The following is a 25884-nucleotide window of genomic DNA, read 5'->3' as shown; positions in this document are numbered from 1 at the left end:
GTCATTAGGTCACCAAACTCACCTGTCACTTTAAACACATGAGATTTCTAAGTTTTCAATGAGAAGTGAAATTAGTAATTTTGGATGTATTCCATCCATGCCTACCCCCTCAACCTTTAAGTAGTTTCAGTAGTTTCTACTATATTACCAGAGTTTGCTTCTCTGAAACCTGACGTTTTAAGTCTGGCAAGAGGGTACAATGCACAGTTACACAGTGAGTCTCCCTAAACTGCTGCATAATAGAGTCTCATTTCCTTGATGTAGGCACCTTATCCATCAGCCCACACAAGAACATATCAGACCGTGGTCTTGCAAGTTGTTTAAAACCAACATCAGACAGATCTGACATACTCCTGTCAGTAATGGTCCCTTGCTCCTGGAGAAATTCTCTGGAATGTGTGGAGCTGCTCAAGCTCTGGTCGTTGACAGCCAGTAAGACCGTCGGGAGCTGAAGCTCGGACGTGTGGTCTTCAGTATGACAGACCCTCGATGACTGAGTGACCCTCACACAAGGGATCACTACATCTTGTCGTATCACCAGTTGCTTGCTACAGATAAATCTGTCCATGACTTCTGTTCTAAAATGAAGTGGATTTGAGGTTGTCCCTGTAATATGTTAACTCTTGCCCACTTGCACTTTACAATAAAGGACTTGGCACGCCCCCGCTAACCTGGGAAACACACATAAACCCCAGCCAACTTCCTCACCTCCTCTTGTGTCCACAGAATAACCATTACTAACTATGACTATTGGGTAATGAGAAATTAAAAGAGTGTTTTGCATTTTAGGGGAAAAAAAGCCTTGGGATTTATGCCAGAATATGTATTGACTTGTGAGTGTATTGTGCAGTCAAACGTGATAATGGAAAGGTGCTGTAGCAGAGGAAAGACAGAACTCACGGCTGTGCTCGTGTAATGATATGTCCTAAGTCACATTTAGATAACACAGGGGGGTTCTGTCACACAAGAACAGGGATCCCTTAGTCACCTTCAAGAGGAAGTGGAGAGGGTGCGAGCTATGGTACAGCTGGGTTTATAGGATACCAAGAGAGTCTACAGAGTCAGAGAACACTCTTCACATTTCTTCCTTTCTCTTTGAATATGTCTTAATGAATCCCAGCGATAATGGTAGTGTAAGGAGCTCTGTGACAGGAATTCAAAAGCACTAAAATCTCCTCCCTGCAACTTCTTAAACTGATCATAGGTTTAGAGAGTAAAGCCTTTTTTTTTTTGGAGTTTCTTTTATTCTCTTTTGTTTCTCATAAGTGTGAAAAAAAGCCTGTGACCCAATCAAACTCTCAAGGACAGGCCTGGTAAGGTTGGCTGGTGGCAGACAGATGTTGGTGACAGAAAGCCAGTCTGCAAAAGCACCATCAAGAAAGAAGTGGATGTTCCAGAACCTTGAAATGGCAGATTCCACAAAAATTATATGTAAGAATATTGTTCTGCTTAAATGGGATTTTACACCATTAAGTCTTTCCTTGGTCATGTTTTCAGCAATGAAGCTAAGGTGGTTTTGCCTTCTTTTGTTTGATAAAATGAACCCCAATGGGAAGATTTCAAATTCTAGTTTCAAATACTTAAAAATTTTACTCTACTCTCTAACTTAGAATTATCATCAATGTATCACAGTGATTTGGATGGGGAATTCAATTAATTTGATAAAATAAACCGTATGCCATCAGTGAAACAGATGTAAAATAAAAATTGTATGATCTGGTTTTTATATTTTGGGAAGTCAAACATGAAGGAGTAGTGAAGAAAAATAAGTAATATAATATATTTGGAGCACTAGTATCTGGCCGCATTCTGGCTTTATAAGATGAGAGCTAAAGATGATTTCTCTTGCCCTTTTAAATTTACTTTTGAAGTGGGATTACCAGTTCTTACACTGGTAATTACCTCACAGCAATTTTGTTAATATGACATGATAAAATTTATACGAAAGTCTTATAGGCAAATACATTATAATGTAAAACATTAAAACATTTTGAATGAAATAATTTTAAAGCTAAAGAGCACATTTTAAAATTAAGCTTTAAAACCATGTATTATATTTATTATTTTTGCTATTAAAATTATACAATGTTGAGTAGCTAAAATACACACATTTTAAATTACTATAATTTCCCCTGTTATTAGGCCAGCTGGGCAAAAATATGAGAGCAAAATGTGCATTTGTGACTTTCTACAGAATAAATATTTTTTTCCAATGAAGAAAGAGGCCTACTATTTAATTTTTCCACATTGATTACTTTATCTCATTAAATATATCTAAATTAGTGTTCGGTTATATTGTGCTCTGTTAATGAGCTTGGATGTTACATTTGGAGTCAGACTGCTTGGATCAAGTCTTGTTCTTCTACTTAGTAGCTGTATGACCTTGGGCTAGTAACTTAGCCTCACTTGGACTTAATTTTCTTATGTGTAAACTGAGGGTAATAATTATATCCATCTCTTAAAATGGTACTTGGTAAGTAATAAGCCTTTAATAAATATTATCTATCTTTATATGGTATAAAATACACAATACATGTTAGGTAATATGCATTTTTATAATATATACCTTTGCAATATTTTATTATGTCCTCTATTATATATTGAATTATATAATTATGTATCTTCATTTTTTATTTTATATTCATAATACATGTCTTTTCACAGCAGAAAGATTGGAGTTGCAAACGTGTAATATTTTGCCAATATAAATTGAAATTACTTTTAAAATATGAACTAATTGCCATTTACTTATGCTCACAGAGACTTTTAGATATCACTATCTGTACTACTATTGTAATCAGATATAACAAGCATAACTGTTAGATGAATTTGGCATTACTGGTAAATATACCAGATGTATAAAACCTATAATATAGCACTGCAGTGGAGTGTCTAAAAGCCTACCATGGCTATTAGGTTCTGAAAAGACTCTTCCTTTCTCTCCAGGAATCAGAGTGAGGAGCAGCAAATTTGCTGCTTATTTTTTAAGGGAGCCATGGATACAGACAGACTGCATAGAAAAGGTAAAGTTCCAGTTTACCCAAAGCTGACTAGTTTGATTATGAGACAAGGAGAGGCACAAGCAATTAATTGAAGAAGAGGAGAAGAAATATTCCAAGGAAACTTCTCTCCCTGTACTCCAGTGAGGAAAGAGAAAAAATAATCTAAATTTACATTAATGTATGATTTATCGTGTTTATCATCTACCAGTTTATTATCCTCACAGTTGTAAGTTTTGAATTTATGAAACAAACTGTTAAACTAGATCATTTTCAGGACCCATCTCAAAGCTTAAGATAGGCGACTTATTCTGAATGAATTACGTACTTTGTTGATATATTTGAAAATTACCTTGAATTTACATCCATTTACATTGAACTTACATTGAGAAATACAATTTCAAATCATTGGTGTACTTTGTAACTTCACTAGTAATTGGAAAAGTTGTTATTTTTACTAAAGCTTTAAAAAATAGAAGTACTAATGAGTTCTAACTTTGAAATAATCAAGCTACTTTTTAAATTCTGTATTTGTTAAAAACAGATACACATTCCAGCTGATTATTTCAGCATTAGCATGCCTGTAACAGTTACGGAGAACTGCTCCCAGCAGCTTTTTTAATGTGTTGATCTCAATGGAAAGGAGAAGGCTCAATTTCTGGGTAGGATTCACTATTAATAGCTGTATCCCTGTGGGTTAGTGCCAAGTGGGGTTGGGATGCCCCAGGATGGCGCCCAGTCAGTCATTGTTCCAGCCAGTGTGGGCAGCAAGGGCCATTTTCCTGTCTCAGTCCTGCGAGGGCTGATGAGATGGAATCTTTAGTCTGTCTCTGTGGCAAACTTTCTTGGACCACGCTAGCGGAAAGTAGAGGCAATTATCCAAGTATCTGAGGTAAATGTGTGTTTTTCTGACCCAAATACTTGAAAAACTACCTCAACTCTTCTTTTTGGTTTGACTATGATGATCTGGACACATCTTTCTGCCTATATAAATATATCTCTTTTCTGGATCTCTTCACATAAGTCCATGAAATTTGGGGGGGTGGTAAGGTGTGTGTGTATTGGTATGCCTGTCTAACTTGGTACGTATACTACAGGAAGTTTTTTTTGTCTGTTCTTCCTAATTTTATGACTAAATTTATTAATTTCAAAGTTTTCTTGAATTCATTCTGACATATCATGTCTTAATAATTTTGAATATAAATCCACAGTTGTGCATTTAATAACAATTTGAATTTTGGACTTTTTAAACACAATGGGAATATCTATGCCAGATACCATGGAAATCTAAATTGTGATTTAACATCAGAAGTTCCACAAATTTTAACACAATGGCAGACTTTCTTTCCTCTTGCTTTCACTAATACTCAAGTTCTCTGAGTTAGCTGTACAAGTCAAACTCTAAATTATCCAGGAATTAGTAATTTAATCTCTTTTTAGTAACTGTCTATGGCTTTATCTTTTTCCACAATGTTTTAAAACTGTAACTACTTTCCTGGTTCCATACAGATTTTAGGATTGTTTGTTCCAGCACTTTGAAAAACACCAAGAATTGGGGTAAATTCGAGGGGGAGATAAATCATGAGAGACTGTGGACTCTGAGAAAGAAACTGAGGGTTTTGGAGGGGATAGAGGTGGAGGGATGGGTGATCCTGGTGCTGGGTATTAAGGAGGACACATAATTGCCTGGAGTACTGGGTCTGGTACATAAACAATGACTCTTGGAACATGGAAAAATAAAATAAAATTTAAAAAATAAATAAATAAATAAAACTGTAACTACTATTAGCATGTGCCAGACAGTGGAAAGGGAGAGAGAGACGAGCAGAAGCTGCAAACAGTAAGTTTTACTACTTAGTTCCAGCAATTCTAGAATGGACTTAATAATCTTTCTGGTACTATATGCGAAATTAACTACAGAAAGTTTAAGTGTATTAAAGTGTTAGCTATAGAAGTTTTAGAAATTAACTATCAACTTTATTTATTCATATTTTCTGGGAGAAGCCTAATACAGTGAGAAAACTGGACAGAGTTTCCAAGATGATTATCACTAAGTACATGGCTAATACAGAGCAAGTCACTCTGACTCCAACTTTACAAAACAAAGAGATAGGAATTATCTGGATAACTTCTTGGGATTAATTCTATATTTAAAATTGTATATTCAAATTTGAACATAAATGCAGAGATTTCGTATAGCTATTGTGAAGAAGTTAGGAGGACACAAGACACAATTAATGCATGACTTGACAATAATAGGACCAATGAAACCTTTTTATCTTAAAATGTTTAGCAATTCCATATTTTTAAAAGAAAGAGTACTAATTAACCTGGAACAACGATCTCTAAATGGATGCATCAGAACCAATTTTGTCTGGACAGCAGAGAGATGTATGCTCTGGATATGAACTCTGCTAATATACAACAGGTGGGAGTAATAAATACATTTCCTGTAGAAAAGACCACTGGCCAACCATCGATGATTTAAAATATAGCATTATTTTCAGACTAAAAAGTATATTGAAAGCTTGCATCAGATTATTTATTTGACCGTGTTAAGTTATTCAACACAGGTTTTAAAACTGGGTTAGTCATCAACCAAAATGATCTCTTTAAGAAATAGAGTCTGGTAGCCATGTCATTAGGCCAAGTAAGAAAAACTTCAGTGGATTACATCAAATAAAGATGGCATCTAACTGACATCCATTTCCATTCTGCAACTGTATTTTGGCTTTAGGAATAAAGTACAAAGCTTCACACACACACACACACACACACACACACACACACACACACACTCATCTAAATAAGAATCTACATAAAACAATATGAATATAAGCTTCTGATAGAAACAATTCAAACTTGATTTGTGATACAATGATTTGTACAGCTTTTGTTTTACCTGTTCTAATTTCAGCTACTCTCTTTCCAAAACGTTTCCAAATTTCATGTAGCATTTGTTAGGGTTTGAAAATCAGACCAAAAACAATTTTCAGATAGTGAAAATCTTTTTTCTTTTAAATTTCAGATTTATATAAAGAAATTTTGTTTAATAGGACATATAAGATAAAAAAAGGGGGAGAAAGCATCTGAAATGTCTAGTCTTGATTGCATTTTCTATTTTGGCAATTTTAGTGGCAAACATTCTGTTCAGCTGGGTGTTAGGAAGGTCTTCCCAATGGCTGGTAGCAATGCCAAGAATATTTATAATGCAGCAGAAATACCACAGAAAGTGGTAAAACACGGATGTCAAAGCCTAATTTCTTGCTTTTGTGACCTAATTTTATGGTCGGTCCATTTTTGAATGTTGTCCAAAAGTGTACTCATGAAAGAGAATTTAGGTTTGGCAAGCTGCAGAAATATTCCCACAAGTGCTGCTGAATAAATCCTGGAAAACCCTTCCCTCTCAAGGACACTCTTCTAGCTGAAGAGCTTAAGTTCTCCAGAAATGTCTTTTGTTAAAGAACATTCATACAAGGCTCTTCATGTGTGCCAAAGCTTGCTTGATGAAGCAACATGAAATATGTTTTTATGGGACCTAAGACGTAAAACATTTATTATAACAGTAACAAAAAGGACATTTATATCAATTCTCTTGTTCGGATTTTTTTTAAGAAGCCTAAAAACAGGGCACCTGGGTGGGTCAGTGGGTTAAGCCTCTGCTTTCGGCTCAAGTCATGATCTCAGGGTCTTGGGATCGAGCCCTTCATGGGGCCCTCTGCTCAGAAGGGAGCCTGCTTCCTTTCTTCTCTCTCTGCCTACTTGTGATCTTTCTGTCAAATGAATAAATAAAATCTTTTTTTAAAAATTATTTATTTATTTATTAGACAGATCACAAGTAGGCAGAGAGGCAGGCAGAGAGAGAGGAGGAAGCAGGCTCCCTGCTGGGCAGAGAGCCTGATGCGGGGCTTGATCCCAGGACCCTGGGATCATGACCTGAGCCAAAGGCAGAGGCTTTAACCCACTGAGCCACCCAGGTGCCCCTAAATAAAATCTTTTATTAAGAAAAAAAAAGAAGCCTAAAAACATTTGAAGTTTAATAACTGGTTCTTTTTTTGGAATTAGAATAGTTTTAAATTATAAAGTTTTTTTAGATATGAGGCAATTTACTGTTGTTTGAGTTCTAAATCCTTTTGGTCATATTATATACACATCTATTTTAAAAGGTTAATTCTGAAGTTACCTCCTTTACTAATAAACAATATTATTTTTAGTTGAGTTTATATATATGCTCTCTTGGTAGAAAAAAAAAACCAAAACAATCTTTCCCTAAAACCTTCTGTAAGCAACTTTAAATATCCTAATACCAAGAATGGCATTATAATCTCTTGTAAGGTTATCTTAATTTTTATATTAGTGCTCTAGTTGGGGAATGTTTCATTGTATTATGTTTTTGTTTTTTCTTACTGTTGCTACATAGTCAGATTGAGTCATTCTGTGACAAACTGTAGAGGTTTTGAAGCTTAATTATCTTACTTTGTGGGACTCAAGCTTTAAGTCCAGCTGTGCTAAAATGATGAAGAAGGGGAGGGAAAAACTCATGGACTTAGCTCTTTTCCCCAACTGGGCTGTTTCCCATTCTCATAACACTCATGGGCTTTATATCAGAGCTCCTTTCTGTGGCTTCTGGCAAAACATTAAATCAACTTTTTAATTGTCTGCTGATTGACTTCTATTTGGTTTATGTAGGACATTGGAGGAAAAGAGGATCTTACTATCTTATGAAACACATTTTTAAAGTTATTTATCTCCAAAATACATTTTAATAAACAAAACAATATCACTTGCAAACTATTTTCCATGGATTCCCTAGAATGATAATTCTAAACAACAGTTAGAGACCACTTTATTGCAGTCATCTTGGGGCCTTATTAAAAATAAAGATTGGCCAAACCAAACCAGGCTTGAACATTTGGTTATTGTGGAATGTTATATTAATTTGATGTCCTCCATAATCATACTAGAAAAACATATTTAGTATTTATTTAAAGGAAAGATAGAAATGCATAGGAAAAAAGAGTGAAGATGGGTTCTGGGGAAAAAAGCAGGACACACACACTGCCCTCGGCTGCCTTCAGTAATTCATCTCTGGTCCCAAAGCTACAAGCTCCACTTGGTTTTTTCCAGGTCTGGATATTAACTGAACCCACTGTCTTAGAAGCTAGTTTGTGGCCATCACTTGCTCAAACATTATCTCTGGCTGTGCCGTACTCCGCTTCTTCTTTAATTATACTATTCTCGAAAAAAAGAGCCTGTAAGTACTTCTTAAAAATATTTTTAGTGTATTATATGTTCAGTGATTTTTAAAAAAAACTTTCTATTTTGAGATAACTGTAGATTCACATGCAATTGTGAAAAATAATACAGGGAGATCATGTATCTCCTTGGCTCATCCCTCACCATAACATTTTGTATCACTAAAGTACAACAGCACAACCAGAAAATATACTTGCTATAATCCATCAACCTTTTTCAGATTTCACTAGTTTTACATGCCTTCGTTTGTGTCTGAATGTTTGTTTAGTCTGTGCAACTTTTAGTTTTATCCATCACAGTCAGAGAATAATTTCATCATAAGGAGCCCCTGTGGTATCCTTTCATGGTCACCTTTTCTTCCCTTCCTCTGCCCCCTCTAACCCAAGACAACTATTAATCTATTTCCTTTCTCTATAATTTTGTCATTTCAAGACTGCTATGCAAATGGAATCATATAGTATCTAACCTTTCAGATTGGCTTTTTTTTTTTTTTTTCACTCAGCCTAATTTCCTAGAGATACGTCTAAGTTGTATCAACAGATCATTTATCCTTTATTGCACAGTTGTATTCCATGGTACTGATGTACCACAGTTGAACCATTCACCTATTGAAGGGCATGTGGTTTTTTCCAGTTTTTGGTTATTATGAATATAGCTGCTATGAACATTTGGATATATATTTTTATGTGAACAGATATTCTTACATCTCTGAGATAAATGCCCAGGGTTTTTATCATACCACTGGATTATATGATAAGCACAGGATTAAAAACTGCCACACTCATTTCCAGAGTGGCTGTCTCATTTTACATCTTCATCAGTAGTGTGTGAGTGACTCACTTTCTCCACATCACTATTTTTTTTTAATTTTAGTCATTCTGATAAGTGTATAATGCTATATCATTGTGGTTTTAAATGGTACTTTTCCCTAATGCCTAGTGATGTTTGAACATCATTTATATGTTTATTTCCCGTTTGTATATCTTTTTCATTGAAATTTCTGCTCATGTCTTCTGTCATTTGTCATATTGGATTGTTTTAGAGTTTTGGGAATTCTTTATGTATTCTATACATAAATCTCTTGTTGAATGTGAGGTTTGCAAATACTTCCTTCCAGTCTGTAGCTTGTCTCTTCATCATCTTTGCAGAGACTCACAAAGCAAAGTTTTAATTTTGATGAGGTCCAGTTTATCATTTTTTCATCTTATACATTATGCTTATGGTATCAAGTTTATAAATTCTTATCTTTCTGCCAGCTGCTGAAAATTTTCACCTTTATTATTTTTCCTAAAATTTCCATAGTTTTACATTTTACGTTTAAGTCCATGATTCACTTGGAGTTGATTTTGTATAATGTTCGAGGTTTAGGTCGAGGCTCTCTCTCTCTCTCTTTTTTTTTGGCCTATGAATGCTCAATTGTTCCAGCACTATTTATTGGAAAGACCATCTTTTCTCCACTGAATTATTTTTGTATCCTTGTTAAAAATCATTTCAGCATATTTGAATGAGTTATTTTCTGTGTCCAGTGCTGATGCACCATGGTTCATCAAGCCAATCTTTATTTTTTTAAATTTTATTAAAGATCTTGTTTATTTGGGGTGCCTAGGTGGTTCAGTGGGTTAAAGCCCCTGCCTTCAGCTTAGGTCATGATCCCAGGGTCCTGGGATCGAGCCCCACACTGGGCTCTCTGCCCAGCAGGGAGCCTGCTTCCTCCTCCTCTCTCTCTCTCTGCCTGCCTGTCTGCCTACTTGTGATCTCTGTCTGTCAAATAAATAAAAAAAACCTTTAAAAAAAAAGATTTGATGGTGCCCCCATCAAGCCAATCCTAAATCCAAATTTGCTAACCTCATCCCAGTGCTGCTAATTGAAAAACTTCCAAGAGGGCTTAGATTGAGTGTCTTTAATCATAGTGGTAAATCTGATGCACAGCCATGTATGGGAACCCTGCTCAGAGGCTACACAAGGACTTTTCACGAATCTTTGCTGAGGTTGGTAGTGAGGAAGTAGAGGATAGCAGATGACTCTGTGACTCTCATTTATTAAATTAATTAAGACATATTAACATTTACGAAAAGTTATAAAAAGTAAGAATGGCCACCTATGTTCTTATCACTTGGCTTAAGAAATGAAATATTATTTATAAAGATGTAGCTTCTTGTGGGTCCCCTCCTTCCTCAATCACATTCCCCTCCCCCCTTCTGTCTCCAACCCCAGAGGTAACCACTCTTCTATATTTTATGATTATCATTTTCACACATTACATTTAACCATATAAAATATGCACACATGCATATACAAACGTATACAGAGACATATGTCTAACTTGTTATTTTACTAGAAGTCTGAAGTAAAAGTAACTACCAACTTGATCAGAAGGCAAATTATAATTCTCATCAGCCTTCAAATTTAGACCACAGCATATCCTGAAGTCTGGTTTGGCTCAGTTTAGCTTAGGTTTACCCACATGTTTACTAGTTTCTTTGTTCACCATGCTTTCTGACATCTCAGAACTTAATTCTGGGATTATTTTCTCTCTTCCTGAATTTTACCCACTAAACATTCCTTTGTACATAACAGTTTCTTGAGGGACAAACCCTGTTACCGTTTGTCCAAATATAACTTTATTTTTCCCCATTATGGATGATAATTTGCCTGGATAAACACTTTCGGATGGACAGGTACCTTCCCTTTAGCATACTGAAGACATTATTCCATGACTGTAGTAGTATCTACGGCTATATAACAAATTAGGCCAAAACCCAGTGGCTTAAAACAATAAAAATTATCTCACAGTTTGTGTGGAGTAAGAATTCTTGAGTGCCTTAGCTGGAGAGTTCTTGATTTTGGCCAAGGCTACAGTCACATGAAATCTGCTCTCTAGGTGGCTTACTTGAATGACTGGGAAACTGACGCTGGTTATCAGTAAGTTGTCTTTTCTCCTCATGTAGGCTTCTCTACAAAACTACTGAAATGTCCTCATGACATGACAGCTAGCTTCCTCCAGACTGAGAGTTCCAAGAACCAAGGGAGCAGAAGTGATGCGACTTATAACAGTATTCAGCAGTGTTACTTCTGTTGGCATATACAGCAACTCCCAGTGTAAAAAGGGATTATTCAAGGATTGGTATACCAGAAAGTAAGATGAGAGGGGCCATTGTGAAGTCTGGCTCTCCCAGTTACTTTTAGACTTTTTTTTTTTTAACTTTGTGACTCTTTATTGCTAATGATGAGTAGTCTGTGGTCAGTGTATTGCTGTACCTTTGCAAAAAAAAATTTTTCCCTTTGCTCTCTAAATAGCAAGGCTTCAAATCAGTCCCTTCAGGATTCCAACAAATTTAGATAAACTTCTATTGGTTTTTAATGTTCTACAGTTTTATTTTCATTAATTGTTGTGTTTCATTGTGATTTTTAAAAATGAGATGCCATATTTTCACTAATTTTCCAAAATTTATAGTCATTATCTTTTTGAAAACTTTTCCCTCTCCTACTTTATCTAATATTTATTCTGGTAATCTGATTTGACAAATACTGTTTTTTCTCATTAGATCCTTAATATAATACTCTCATTTTCATAATTTGTCTTTGTTTCTCTGTGATGAAGTGTGTTTATTTCCTCATATACTATCTCCTAGACCCCTTATCATTTTCTAATCTGTCTCTAATTGTTGTTTAACCTATTTATTGATTTTTTTATTTTCAATGATTGTGTTTATCATTTATAGGTATTACTCTTGTTTTTTTTTCTTCCAAACACTCATTTTTATAATATCTTATTTCCAATTCATTTTTACTACTTCCTCTTTTATTTATTTAAAGATTTGGGCAAGAATATTCTCATTCCTACTCCAATGATTAGAATATACATAGTACCCTGAACTCAAACACTGCTGTTGTCTATCAGTCTAACTCCTGGTTCTCTTTCATTTCGGCTTGTCATTTTGGCATAATTTCGTATTTGACTTATTTAAATTTGTTGGAATCCTGAAGGGGCTGATTTGAAGTCTTGCTATTTAGAGAGAGTAGGTTTTTTTGCCTATGAGGAAGAACGTATATTGATTTATCCTAAAATTGTGGTGATTTTAGCGAAAGAGTTTTAGAACAGTGAATGGGCATATGGCCAGTAAAGTAAATAGTTTTGATTTCTTCCAATCAGTGCAACCTGAATTTTATGTATAGGGCTTCCAGGACAATACTGCTTGAATAAAAATTAATTTTGCAAAAATAATCTCTATACTGTACAAAGATTAGCAGAAATATATAAAAAATGAAGGGATAGAAATAACATTAAAGGAAGTTTTGGAAATCAAAAGTGATAATTACATGGCCAATATGACTCCAGGATTTGAAATTGTTTACATTATTGTTTACATTATTGGAGGAATGGACAATATGTACCACTTCTGGTCTAATCCTTAAGCACCTGTGGACTGAATTAGTGGGTAAAAAAATTGAAGTGCTATAGATTTTTAAACATAAACATTTATGGCTTCTACAAATGCAATGACTTATAAATGATTATTGGACGATTTTTTGTAAACTGTTTTTAATTGACAACATTTGCTATTCTGTTCCTTATTTCTCAATTCTATCACAAATTAAACAGATAAAAGGTAGGAGTTGAGTTTTCTCTGGGTAAAATGTTCCATGAAATCAGATCCAATATTACATTTTCCTTTGAGTATATTTTTCCTATATTTAATTTCAGTTTTATGTTTAGAAGCACGCAGATTTAACTAATTCCCTGCCTCTATTCTAAACTCAATTTAAAATGATGATGAAAGATATAAGCCTAAAAAACATTTTTTCTCTCATACAAATCACTTTTATCAAACTTTACACACATACTCACACTCACCAATCCATGATTATTAATACACACACACACACAAATGGATAGCAGCAATAATTTTCATTATGTATTCATTCCCTTCAAGATAACATAGGCTAAAAGAAACCACATTGTCTAAGTTGTATCTGAATATTTCTACTTTCATTTCATAGGGCGTAATAGTTTATGCACTAAATTAGTTTTATTGCCCAAAAAGTTTCTCAGTGATCATCAGGAAATTACTTTCCTCTCTAATCTGTTCACTGTCCCACTCATAGCTCTAATTTCAGAATCTGTAGTTTAGGTCACTGACATCTGAATATAAACTAGAATTATTTCATTTCAAATCTGGGAAGTTCTTATAGATATCTAATGTTTAATATGTAACATATTAAATATGTTTTAAGTCAGATATATTCTTGAAAGGTTGAGAGAAAATTGAATTTTTCACAAGCAATTCATAATCAATATGAGATATTAGACCTCACTATAAAGAACTTATTAGGTTTTGTTTTATTATTACTAGCATGAAATGAATAATAATCCTTTAGCTTCTCTCTCTAGAGAGTCTTGATCTAGATGAGGGAAAGAAAAAAAAAAGGTTAAGTTTCTTGGCCTTTGGGCCAATTGCTGGCTTTGTGAATCTCATGAAAATTATAAAACCTCTTCTCAGGGCAATGCCCCATGCACACAAATTTGCATACAATTTTAGGAAGTCCATGAACTCCCAGACTGTCCAAGGAACAGATTATGATTTCCTGGACTAGATGAAAAAACATAATTAAGTAGATAAATGGACCAATAATAATGTTACTTGAGATATGCTATATTTTCTTATGTACTACTCATAATTACTATAATAAATACAGAAAATTATTCTTAAAATTATATCCTATGACTTAAGTATATAGAGCATACTCGAAGGTCTAATTTATATACATTTTTTGACATAAGCTATGCACATATGTATTTGACTATTTTAATTGCATATTTCTCTTGACATAAAAGAAATACCTTTTAGATTATTAGAAATAAAGTTTGCCCATAACCAGTAAGGAGATTGAAACAGTCATCAAAAATCTCCAAACAAACAAAAGCCCAGGGCCAGATGGCTTCCCGGGGGAATTCTACCAAACATTTAAAGAAGAACTAATTCCTATTCTCCTGAAACTGTTCCAAAAAATAGAAATGGAAGGAAAACTTCCAAACTCATTTTATGAGGCCAGCATCACCTTGATCCCAAAACCAGACAAGGATCCCATCAAAAAAGAGAACTACAGACCAATATCCTTGATGAACAACAGATGCAAAAATTCTCGCCAAAATACTAGCCAATAGGATTCAACAGTACATTAAAAGGATTATTCACCACGACCAAGTGGGATTTATTCCAGGGCTGCAAGGTTGGTTCAACATCCGCAAATCAATCAATGTGATACAACACATTAATAAAAGAAAGAACAAGAACCATATGATACTCTCCATAGATGCTGAAAAAGCATTTGACAAAGTACAGCATCCCTTCCTGATCAAAACTCTTCAAAGTGTAGGGATAGAGGGCACATACCTCAATATTATCAAAGCCATCTATGAAAAACCCACCACAAATATCATTCTCAATGGAGAAAAACTGAAAGCTTTTCTGCTAAGGTCAGGAACACGGCAGGGATGTCCGTTATCACCACTGCTATTCAACATAGTACTAGAAGTCCTAGCCTCAGCAATCAGACAACAAAAGGAAATTAAAGGCATCCAAATCGGCAAAGAAGAAGTCAAACTCTCACTCTTCGCAGATGATATGATACTATATGTGGAAAACCCAAAAGACTCCACTCCAAAACTGCTAGAACTTGTACAGGAATTCAGTAAAGTGTCAGGATATAAAGTCAATGCACAGAAATCAGTTGCATTTCTCTACACCAACAACAAGACAGAAGAAAGAGAAATTAAGGAGTCAATCCCATTTACAATTGCACCCAAAACTATAAGATACCTAGGAATAAACCTAACCAAAGAGACTAAGAATCTATACACAGAAAACTATAAAGTACTCATGAAAGAAATTGAGGAAGACACAAAGAAATGGAAAAATGTTCCATGCTCCTGGATTGGAAGAATAAATATTGTGAAAATGTCTATGCTACCTAAAGCAATCTACACATTTAATGCAATTCCTATCAAAGTACCATCCATTTTTTTCAAAGAAATGGAACAAATAATCCTAAAATTTATATGGAACCAGAAAAGACCTCGAATAGCCAAAGCAATATTGAAAAAGAAAGCCAAAGTTGGTGGCATCACAATTCTGGACTTCAAGCTCTATTACAAAGCTGTCATCATCAAGACAGCGTGATACTGGCACAAAAACAGACACATAGACAAATGGAACAGAATAGAGAGCTCAGAAATAGACCCTCAACTCTATGGTCAACTAATCTTCGACAAAGCAGGAAAGAATATCCAATGGAAAAAAGACAGCCTCTTCAACAAATGGTGTTGGGAAAATTGGACAGCCACATGCAGAAAAATGAAATTGGACCATTTCCTTACACCACACACGAAAATAGACTCAAAATGGATGAAGGATCTCAATGTGAGAAAGGAATCCATCAAAATCCTTGAGGAGAAAACTGGCAGCAACCTCTTCGACCTCAGCCGCAGCAACATCTTCCTAGGAACATCGCCAAAGGCAAGGGAAGCAAGGGCAAAAATGAACTATTGGGATTTTATCAAAATCAAAAGCTTTTGCACAGCAAAGGAAACAGTTAACAAAACCAAAAGACAACTGACAGAATGGGAGAAGATATTTGCAAATGACATATCGGATAAAGGGCTAGTGTCCAAAATCTATAAAGAACTTAGCAAACTCAACACCCAAAGAACAAAGAATCCAATCAAGAAATGGGCAGAGGACATGAACAGACATTTCTGCAAAGAAGACATCCAGATGGCCAACAGACACATGAAAAAGTGCTCCATATCACTCGGCATCAGGGAAATACAAATCAAAACCACAATGAGATACCACCTCACACCAGTCAGAATGGCTAAAATTAGCAAGTCAGGAAATGACAGATGCTGGCGAGGATGCGGAGAAAGGGGAACCCTCCTACACTGTTGGTGGGAATGCAAGCTGGTGCAACCACTCTGGAAAACAGCATGGAGGTTCCTCAAAATGTTGAAAATAGAACTACCCTATGACCCAGCAATTGCACTGCTGGGTATTTACCCTAAAGATACAAACGTAGTGATCCGAAGGGGCACATGCACCCAAATGTTTATAGCAGCGATGTCTACAATAGCCAAAGTATGGAAAGAACCTAGATGTCCATCAACAGACGAATGGATAAAGAAGATGTGGTATATATACACAATGGAATACTATGCAGCCATCAAAAGAAATGAAATCTTGCCATTTGCGACAACGTGGATGGAACTAGAGGGTATCATGCTTAGCGAAATAAGTCAATCGGAGAAAGACAACTATCATATGATCTCCCTGATATGAGGGAGAGGAGATGCAACATGGGGGGTTATGGGGGTAGGAGAAGAGTAAATGAAACAAGATGGGATTGGGAGGGAGACAAACCATAAGTGACTCTTAATCTCACAAAACAAACTGAGGGTTAATGGGGGGAGGGGGGTTGGGGGGGTGGGATTATGGACATTGGGGAGGGTATGTGCTATGATGAGTGCTGTGAAGTGTGTAAACCTGGTGATTCACAGACCTGTACCCCTGGGGATAAAAATATATTATATGTTTATAAAAAATTAAATTTAATTAAAAAAATTAAAAAGAAATAAAGTTTGGAGAATGATTACAACTTGTAGGCTTTTAACAGGGCTTAGTAATATTTTTCATCTACCTGTATAGTTTTTTTTTTTTTTAATATCCTGCTACAGTGTAAGGACTTAAAATGTTATACTATATTTCTACTGAGTACATTTGCCAGGTGACATTGCTTTAAAATATTTTTCCTGGAAGTAAAAAGCTTAAAGAAAACACTTAATATTTCCATACAATTCCTCCAATAGTTTCTTTTATTGGTTTTACTTCTGTAAAAAAAATATGCATTATGATGACTAGTAATTACCTACGTATGTGTGGGTAATACCATTGATGTTCTTTGACAGTGTTTGTCTAACTTCCTCTTCCCTCTGAATACTGGGAATTTACCACATTGTAATTACATGAAAACACTGCTGTACAAGCATTGTAACATAACCCCTATTGCCTGTTTTTGTTTTGCTTTGTTTTTAGAGAGGGAGAGAGAGAGAGGGAGAGGTGGGGGGGGCGGGGAGGGAGAGAAAGAATCTTAAGCAGACTCCACACCCAGTGCAGAGTCCAACAAGAGGGATTCTATTTCACAACCCCAAGATCACGACCCCAGCTGAAATCAAGGGTTGGGCACTTAACCAAATGAGCCACCCAGGCACCCTAAACATAACCCCTATTGTAACATTAATGTGAATTTTTAAAATATGCAAACAATTTTAATTTAATATATGCATAGGCTATTTCAGAAAATGGCTTAACAGCTAGTAGTCTAATTAGCCAAAAACAGTGAACTAATCCCTCTCAATCAAGATGACTCTTGAATATAACAGATGTCCCAGATCATAAAATACTTTTAATGAAAATATAGAACTTAAATTAACTTTCTTCAGTTTAGCATAAGGGATGTATGGAATGAATGTCTAGTTCACTTGGATAAAGAAACTTCAGCTGGACCTGTATTATCCTGTTGGAGAATATGTTCAGCTAGAAAAAGGGCTTTTTAGCATTTCCCCAGATGGACGCTTGAGGACTCCATATTACCACTGCTCTAGAGGTAACTGCAGGAGATATATGAGGTTGGATGAAATTATATTGATCGAGAAGGGTATGAAGATGAACCACAGATATCATCTCATTTACTAATTATTTAACTGTGCAAAAACTGGCTGAAAAACTGTGCAATAAATAAAAGCCAATAAATATTTCTAGTAGATGAAATGTGAAACAAAAATTTTTACATTAAAAAAAGAACAAAATAAAAATTTTAACAGGACACAAAGTGATAGAGCTCTGAAACTACATAATAGAATTCTTTAGCTCACTTAGGGATTCTTAAAAAATGCATATGTGAATTTCGCAAATCTAGTAGAGAAGGTAACTCATAAGCACAGATTGCTATAAAACACATTAAAGAAAGTATGAACTGTTAATAACATTTCGAAGAAAGGGACACCTATTTGGGACCTCAGGAAAGCACTCATGAATTTGGCATTACTTGAGCCTAGCCTTGAAGGATGGCTAAAGATCTGGGCGACAAATAATGACGATAGGACATGGAAGTAATGCTGTGATTCAAGGAACAGAGGTAGAAACCTCAGGATGTCTTTGTGGACTGGCTGGACAGTGGAGCTGGTTACATGGAATGGTAAAAGATTAAAGCTAGACAGGATGAAGTCGATACATGGAGCTTTTCTCTACTTAACTAAAAGGAGTGCTCTTTACTCTGAAGGCAGTGAGTGAAGAGCCAATGAATGATGTTTGCAGCTGGCCACACAGCTACAGAACACAGGTCAGTATCAAGGGGGCTGTACTTCCAATAAGGGGGTATTACAGCTTGATCTCAATTATATGTAAGAAAAAAAGCCCGAGCCTAAAAACCAGCAACAAATAGAAACACAATACATGTATACATTTTTTAATTCTAAAATGATAGCGATAAATATGTAACACTTCAAGTTACAGTAAATAGCATCAGTATGTTTTTTCCATGCCAAAAAAAAAAAAAGTACAAAAAGAAACAACACTATCCTCAGCACATGAAAAGTATTAGCAGACACTGAGAACTTCTGGTAAATACTAAGTTTAAAAGCACAAACATTTAGTAGGAGGTATGTGGTATAAGTTTCTAGAAGATATGTAGTTAGTAAAACAAACAAAATCAGTGTTGTTTACTACTTGTCTGGCATAAAATCATTCTTGGGCAGGGAGGAGGAGCTGTTCTCAAGGACCAAGACACTAAATATATAAGAATTCATACCAGAGTTACCAGAAGATTATACAATAGTTAGGCAAGTCAAATACCTCTGGTTTCATAATTTTAAAATGTTGAAACTCTTACCTCGAACAACAAGGTCAGCTGAGGCTGAAGAATTGTCCACAATTGTCTGAGCGGTACACGTGTATCTACCAGCATGCTTCAGCTGGGCGTTTCGGATAAGCAGTTCCCCATTGGAATCCAGCTGTTAGCAAAAATAGCAGTCATTCACATCACTACAATCTTCATCAATTATATGACATTTAGGATACAAGAGGTACATTTTTTCCCCTAACAAAATGAGCACCATTAAAAGGCATCTCCTTTAGACACGTTAATTCTGTCCTGACTTAGGTTACTTCAGTTTCTCAAGCAAAAAATAAAGTGAGTGACTTAATTAAGAACCTTTTCAGCCCAAATATCTTTAACATTCTATTATTTCTATTGTCAGAGGGTCATACAGAGACATACTAAAGGATAAAACTATCTCACTGATAGCTCTTAAAGATAAATGGCAAGGTCTAAAACTCTTCATGCTAAATGTCAATGAGGATAAATAAAGTATATGGCTAGGAAGAATTTGGTTTTGCAAAGCCAATCTAATTGATTAATTTCAAGACATACTACAAAGACACTAAAAGTGTGAGAAACTGTCAAAATGGACAATTCTAACATTTTCTGTTTTGGTCAAATGTAAGCTCTATGTAAGCAGGGATTTTTGTTTTGTTCCCTGGTCTATTCCCAGTGTTTGTTCAATACATGTATTTTTGAAGAAGGCTTGAGGGACTCTTGTTTGTGAGAGATAAGGTACCATCTCAATGCAATTTCTAAAAATAACTAATATTTATTGAATGCCTACTCTGAACCAGGCTCTGGGCTATGCAAGTGTGTGTGAGTGTGTGTATGTGTGTGTGTGTATAATCTCATTCTCTTCTGACAATAGTCCTATAAGATAGGTCCTATTCTGTCTATTTTATTAAAGATAAAAGTGAGACTTAGAATAGCCAAATAATTGAACTAAGCTCATTGAGCTCGTTTGTGAGAGAATCCAAAGTCCATGCTCATTACCTCCAAACTATTCATCTAGAGAAAAATTTGGAAAATTTATTTATTTATATTATTTATTTATTTAAGAACCTGAGAATAAGTGGCAGGGGAAAAGGAGAGGGAGAGAGAATCTCCAGCAGACTCCCCACTGATCATGGAGCCTGATGCAAAGCTCAATCCAGTGACCCTCAAGATCACAACCTGAGCCAAAACCAAGAGTAGATGCTTAACACAACCACTCAGGCATCCCTGGAAAACTCAATTTTTAAGTAGACATTTGGTTTTCTTGACAACTAAATATACTGATTTACTATTTTAATCACATATATCCAGCTATATTAAAAGATGAAAAATTAATGGTTAGGTTAATATTTTACATAATAGATGAAGATATTGTTTATGTAATATAATAGACTTATACATTTTTAAATTTTGATTTTTTTAACAACTGCATGTGGAACGAATGCTCTGCTTTACCATAGGTTTTGCCAGTGACCCCTTCATATATTAAATTTCCTGCTGGTTTTGCAAAGTGTTCAGGTTTGCCATATTTTTTTAAATTAATGTGGTTAAGAATATAGGCATACCTTGAAGATACTGTGGATTCAGTTACTGATCACCACAATAGAGCAAGTCATATCAATTTGTTTTAATTTCCTAGTGCATATAAAAGTTACGTTTGCACCATTATTATAGTCTGCAATGACATTACACTATATTAAAGTGTTCAATGGCATTATGCCTAAAAAAGCAATGTACAGGGCCTCCTGAGTAGTGCAGTCAGTTGAGCATCTGACTCTTGGTTTTGGCTGAGGTCATGATCTCAGGGTCATGAGATTGAGACCCACATGGGCCTCCCCCTCAGCTTGGAGTCTGCTTTGGATTCTTTCTCCCTCTGCCTCTCCCACTCATGTACTCACTCTCTCTCTTTCAAATAAAAAAATAAAGCTTTTTTTAAAAAAAAGCAATGTACATACCTCAATTTAAAAATACTTTATTGCTAAAATATGTTAACCATCATATGAGCTTTCAGCAAGTCAAAATCGTTTGCTGGTGGAGGGCCTTGCCTTGATGTTGATGGCTATTGGCTGATGAGTATGGTGGTTGTTGAAGGCTGAGGTATCTGTGGCAATTTCTTAAAATAAGACAACAATGAAGCTTGCCCCATTCATTGACTCTTCTTTTCATGAAGGACTTCTCTGTAGCATGTGAGGCTGTTTGACAGCATTTTACCCACAACTGAACTTTCAAAATTGGAGTCAATCCTCACAAACCCTGCTGCTGCTTTATCTACTGAGTGGATGTAATATTCTAAATCTTTTGTTGTCACTTCAACAGTCTTCACAGCATCTTCGCCAAGAACAGATTCCATCTTGAGAAACTACTTTCTTTGCTCATCCATAGGAAGCAACTCTTGATGTGTTCACGTTTCATCATGATATAGCAGCAATCCAAACACATCTTCAGACTCCACTTTCAATTCTATTTCTCCTATTATTTTCACTACATTTGCAGTTACATCCTCTGCTGAAATCTAAACCCCTCACAGTCGTCCATGAAGGTTGGAATCACATTCTTTTAAATTCCTGTTCATGTTGATATCTTGGACTCCTCTCATGAATCACAAATGTTCTTAATGGCATCTAAAACTGGGAATATTTCCCAGAAATTTTTCAATGTTCTTTGCCCAGATCCATTGGAGGTATCACTATCTATGGCAGCTATAGCCTTATGAAATATAATTCTTAAATAATAGGACTTGAGGTGAAAACACTAATTTGAAAAGATATATTTATCCCCATGTTTATCACAGCTTTCTTTACCATAGCCACAATATGACAGCAATGCAAGTGTCCATCAACAGACGAATAGATAAGGAACACGTGATACACATATATATACACACACAATGAAAAATTAGTCATAAAAATGAAGGAGATATTGCTATTTACTGTAGCTTGAATGTATTATTTGAGGTGAAATAAGTCACATGGAGAAAGACAAATACCATATAAATTACTGATATATAAAATCTAAAGAACAAAATGAATGAAAAAATTAAACAAAGAAACAGACTCTTAAATACAGAGACCAAATCTGGTGGTTACCAGAGGGGAGGTTGGAGGGGGAATGGGCAAAATAGAAAAGGGATTTAGAGATACAAATTCCCAGTTACAAAATAAATAAGTCATGGAGATGAAAAGTACAGCATAGAGAATATAGACAATAATATTGTAATAATGTTGTATGGTGACAGATGGTGACTACACTCACTGTGGTGAACATTGAGTAATGTATAGAATGTGTTGAGTTACTATGTTGTACACCTGAAACTAATATAACATTGTATGTCAGTTGTATTCCAATAATAAATTTAAAACAATAATAAGGCTTGAAAGTTGAAATTCCTCTTTGATCCATGGGCTAGAGAATGGATGTTTTGTTAGCAGGCATGAAAACAACCTTACTCTTGTTGTACATCTCCATCAGAGCCGTTTAGCGACAAGGTGCATTGTCAACGGACAGCAGTATTTTGAAAGAAATCACTTTTTTTCTGAGCAATAGGTCTCAACAGTGGGCTTAAAATATTTAACAACATTGAATACTTTAAAATGTCTTCAACAGACATACTATCATCCAGATTTTGCTGTTCCATTTATAGAGCACTGGCAGAGTAGATTTTGCATAACTCTTAATAGCCCTGGAATTTTCAGAATGGTAAATGAACATTGGTTTCAACTTAAATTCACCAGCTGCATTAACCCTGAACAAGAAAGTCAGGCAGTCCTTTGAAGTTGTGGAGACGTGTGTCGTGGTGTGTGTGTGTGTGTGTGTGTAGACTTAAATAGCTTTGAAAGTCCTGGATAATATCTTCTAATAAAAGATTGGTTTGTCTCCGTTGAAAAATCCGTTGTTTCGTGTGGCCACCTTCATTAATGATCTCAGCGAGATCTTCTGGGTGACTTGCTACAGCTTCTCCATCAACACTTGCTACTTCGCCTTGCACTGTTATGCTATGGAGACGACTTCTTTCCTTAGACCTCATGGATCATCCTCTGTAAGCCTCATACTTTTCTTCTGCAGCCTCCTCACCTCTCTAAGTCTTCATGGAATGGAATAGAGTCAGGGCCTTGCTCTGGATTAGGCTCTGGCTGAAGGGGATGTTTTGGCTGGTTTGATCTTCTATCCAGACCACGAAAACTTTCTCCATACCAGCAATAAGGCTGTTTTGTTTTCTTATTATTCTTATGTTCACTGGAGTAGCATTTTAATTTCCTTCAAGAACTTTTCCTTTGTACTCATAACTTGGCTAACTGTTTGGTGTAAGAGTCCGAGCTTCAGGCCTATCTTGGCTTTCAACATGCCTTCCTCTCTAAGCGTAACTATTTCTAGCATTTGATTTAAAGTGAGAGACATGAAACTCTTTCTTATACTGGAACACTCTGGGGCCATCATAAGGTTATTGGCCTGATTTCAATATTGTTGTATTTCAGGGAATAGGGAGGGCCAAAGAGAGGAAGAAAGTCAGCAGAGCCAGTCAGTGGAGCAGTGAGAACCCACACAGCATTTATTAGGTTTGCTGTTTCATATGGGTACAGTTCCTGCACCCGAGAGCAATAACAATAGTAACATCAAAGATCACAGATCTAACAAATATAATAATAATGAAAATTTAAAATATTATGGGAATTACCAAAATATGATCCAGAGACACCAAGCGAGCAAATGCTGTTGGAAAAATGGTGCTAATAGACTTGCTCAACAATGGGTTGCTAGAAACCTTCAATTTGTAAAAACACATTATCTGCAAAGAGCCGTAAAGTGAAATGCAGTAAAACAAGGTACGCCTGTAATTGCTAGTTATAATCCAAGCAGACTGATCCAGATTGTTGTAATAGAATGCTACCATCTCCATATAAAGAACTGGTCCACGGCCACACGTATTGTTCCTTGATATTAGCCAGTCTTAGTAAAAATGTAGCTAGAGGTTATACAATTTAATATCAGTTGGGGGTCTTCCTGTACCTTGAGGTCTAGATTGGCTAAAAAATCTGGTTTCCAAGATTTCTGCAGATTCCTTGGGTAGGAGAGTACCTTCCTTCTGTTCCAATGGTCAGTTATTTCTTTGTCACACAAGGAGTACCAGACAAGAAAGTCAGCCCTTTCCCTGTTTTGTCATAAACCTAATAAGACAAAGTCCTCCCTAGTAAAGGTTACTGAATGAAAGATGATGGAGTTGGCTATATCCCACTAGGCAGGGCAAATCACCATTGAGAATTACCATTCACTGAATATTTCTATTCTTAAATTCCTGTTGGACATATTTATACTAGGGATTTCTCAGTGACTTTTACCTTTCCCAGGGCCCTTCCTGGTACCAGCTCCCATCTCCTACTTCTCTCTGCTCTTCTCTTCTTGCTCTTAGAAACAGAGAATTATTATTATTATTATTTTTTCCTCATGTTAAGCTGTTTAATTCTATGATGGTTGTTTGGATCAGGTAATACCTATTCTTCAAAACCTGACTTTCTGTTCTTAGATATATATATATATATTTTCCATTTCTTTATCTCTTCCTCCTCAATTCATTTTAATCTGGTCCTGGACCCCTCTTCAACTTATTTTACTTGACTTCTGATAGGATTTGAGCTTTTTCCACTTATCCAACTTTCTTTTTTTTTTTTTTTTTTTTTTTTTTTTTTTTTTGACAGACAGATTACAAGTAGGCAGGGAGGCAGGGAGGGAAAGAGGGAGAGGGAGGGGGGGGGGGGGGAGGAAGCAGGCTCCCTGCTGAGCAGGGATCCCGATGCGGGGCTCAATCCCAGGACCCTTGGACCATGACCTGAGGCAAAGGCAGAGGCTTTAACCCACTGAGCCACCCAGGTGCCCCCACTTATCCAACTTTCTAATCATCTATGACAACATACTTCCCAGAAACGTTGAGGACATTCTCAACCTTCTTCTTCTTCTTCTTCAACCTCCTTATAATTCCATCATAAATTCTTGAATTTATCTATTCCTTCCATCACTCCTGTCTCTTTCCTTTTCTAAGCTACCAACATCCCTCACTGAACTACTATTCTCTATTTGGTCACAACCTCCACCCCTGTTCTACTCTATTCTTTTCTCTACTTAGCATCCAGGGTGACCTTTTAAAAATGCCAATATGACCAAATCAACCCACTTTGTAAAAATAAAACTTACTGAAAGCTTTAAAATTTTTCCTCTTCCTGGAACATGGCCAATCTGGCTCCATTTTCTAGATTCTGTTCAATATTCCAACTCAGCTAGTGCCATATCGTTTACTCGGCTCTTCAGGAGAACATTCCTGTTATAGGATCTTAAATGTATCTGTTCTCTCCCATTTCTGGTTAACCATGGTATTCCCTCTTCTGGAATGTGATCCCCTCGTATTCTCACACTCTTATCACATTCACCTAAGAAAACACTCTTCACTCATCCATACCAACTCATTTCCTCAAGCAAAACTTTCCATTTTCTCATGTTATATTTTGTCACTGCACCTTTTACCTTATGTCATATAATATATCTCAGCTGCAATAAAATATTTGACCACTTATAGGATTAAAGTTGGTCTTCCTAGAGGACTCTAAGTTTTATGTGAGGAGGAAACATGTCTGCTTTGTTTATCATTGTATCCCTGTTTTATATGTGTATATAATGTCTTCTACTAGACTAATTTTTTGAGGGAGGACCTAGG

General features: G+C 35.8%; 1 protein-coding gene across 1 annotated transcript in view; it reads right to left on the bottom strand.

Moving 5' to 3' along the window:
- LOC111157729 (contactin 1) overlaps nucleotides 1-25884 on the bottom strand; it is a 173891-nt gene that overhangs the window by 87764 nt on the left and 60243 nt on the right. The window contains exon 14 of the mRNA XM_022519374.1: nucleotides 19200-19320. Within this exon, the coding sequence (XP_022375082.1) occupies nucleotides 19200-19320 (121 nt within the window). The remainder of the gene's footprint in view (nucleotides 1-19199; nucleotides 19321-25884) is intronic.

Source organism: Enhydra lutris, unplaced genomic scaffold (assembly GCF_002288905.1).
Source record: "Enhydra lutris kenyoni isolate GAN:26980312 unplaced genomic scaffold, ASM228890v2 scaffoldscaffold56, whole genome shotgun sequence".
Classification (NCBI taxonomy): domain Eukaryota; kingdom Metazoa; phylum Chordata; class Mammalia; order Carnivora; family Mustelidae; genus Enhydra; species Enhydra lutris.
Note: the sequence above shows the minus strand (reverse complement) of the source record. Positions and strands in the feature narration are given on the sequence as shown.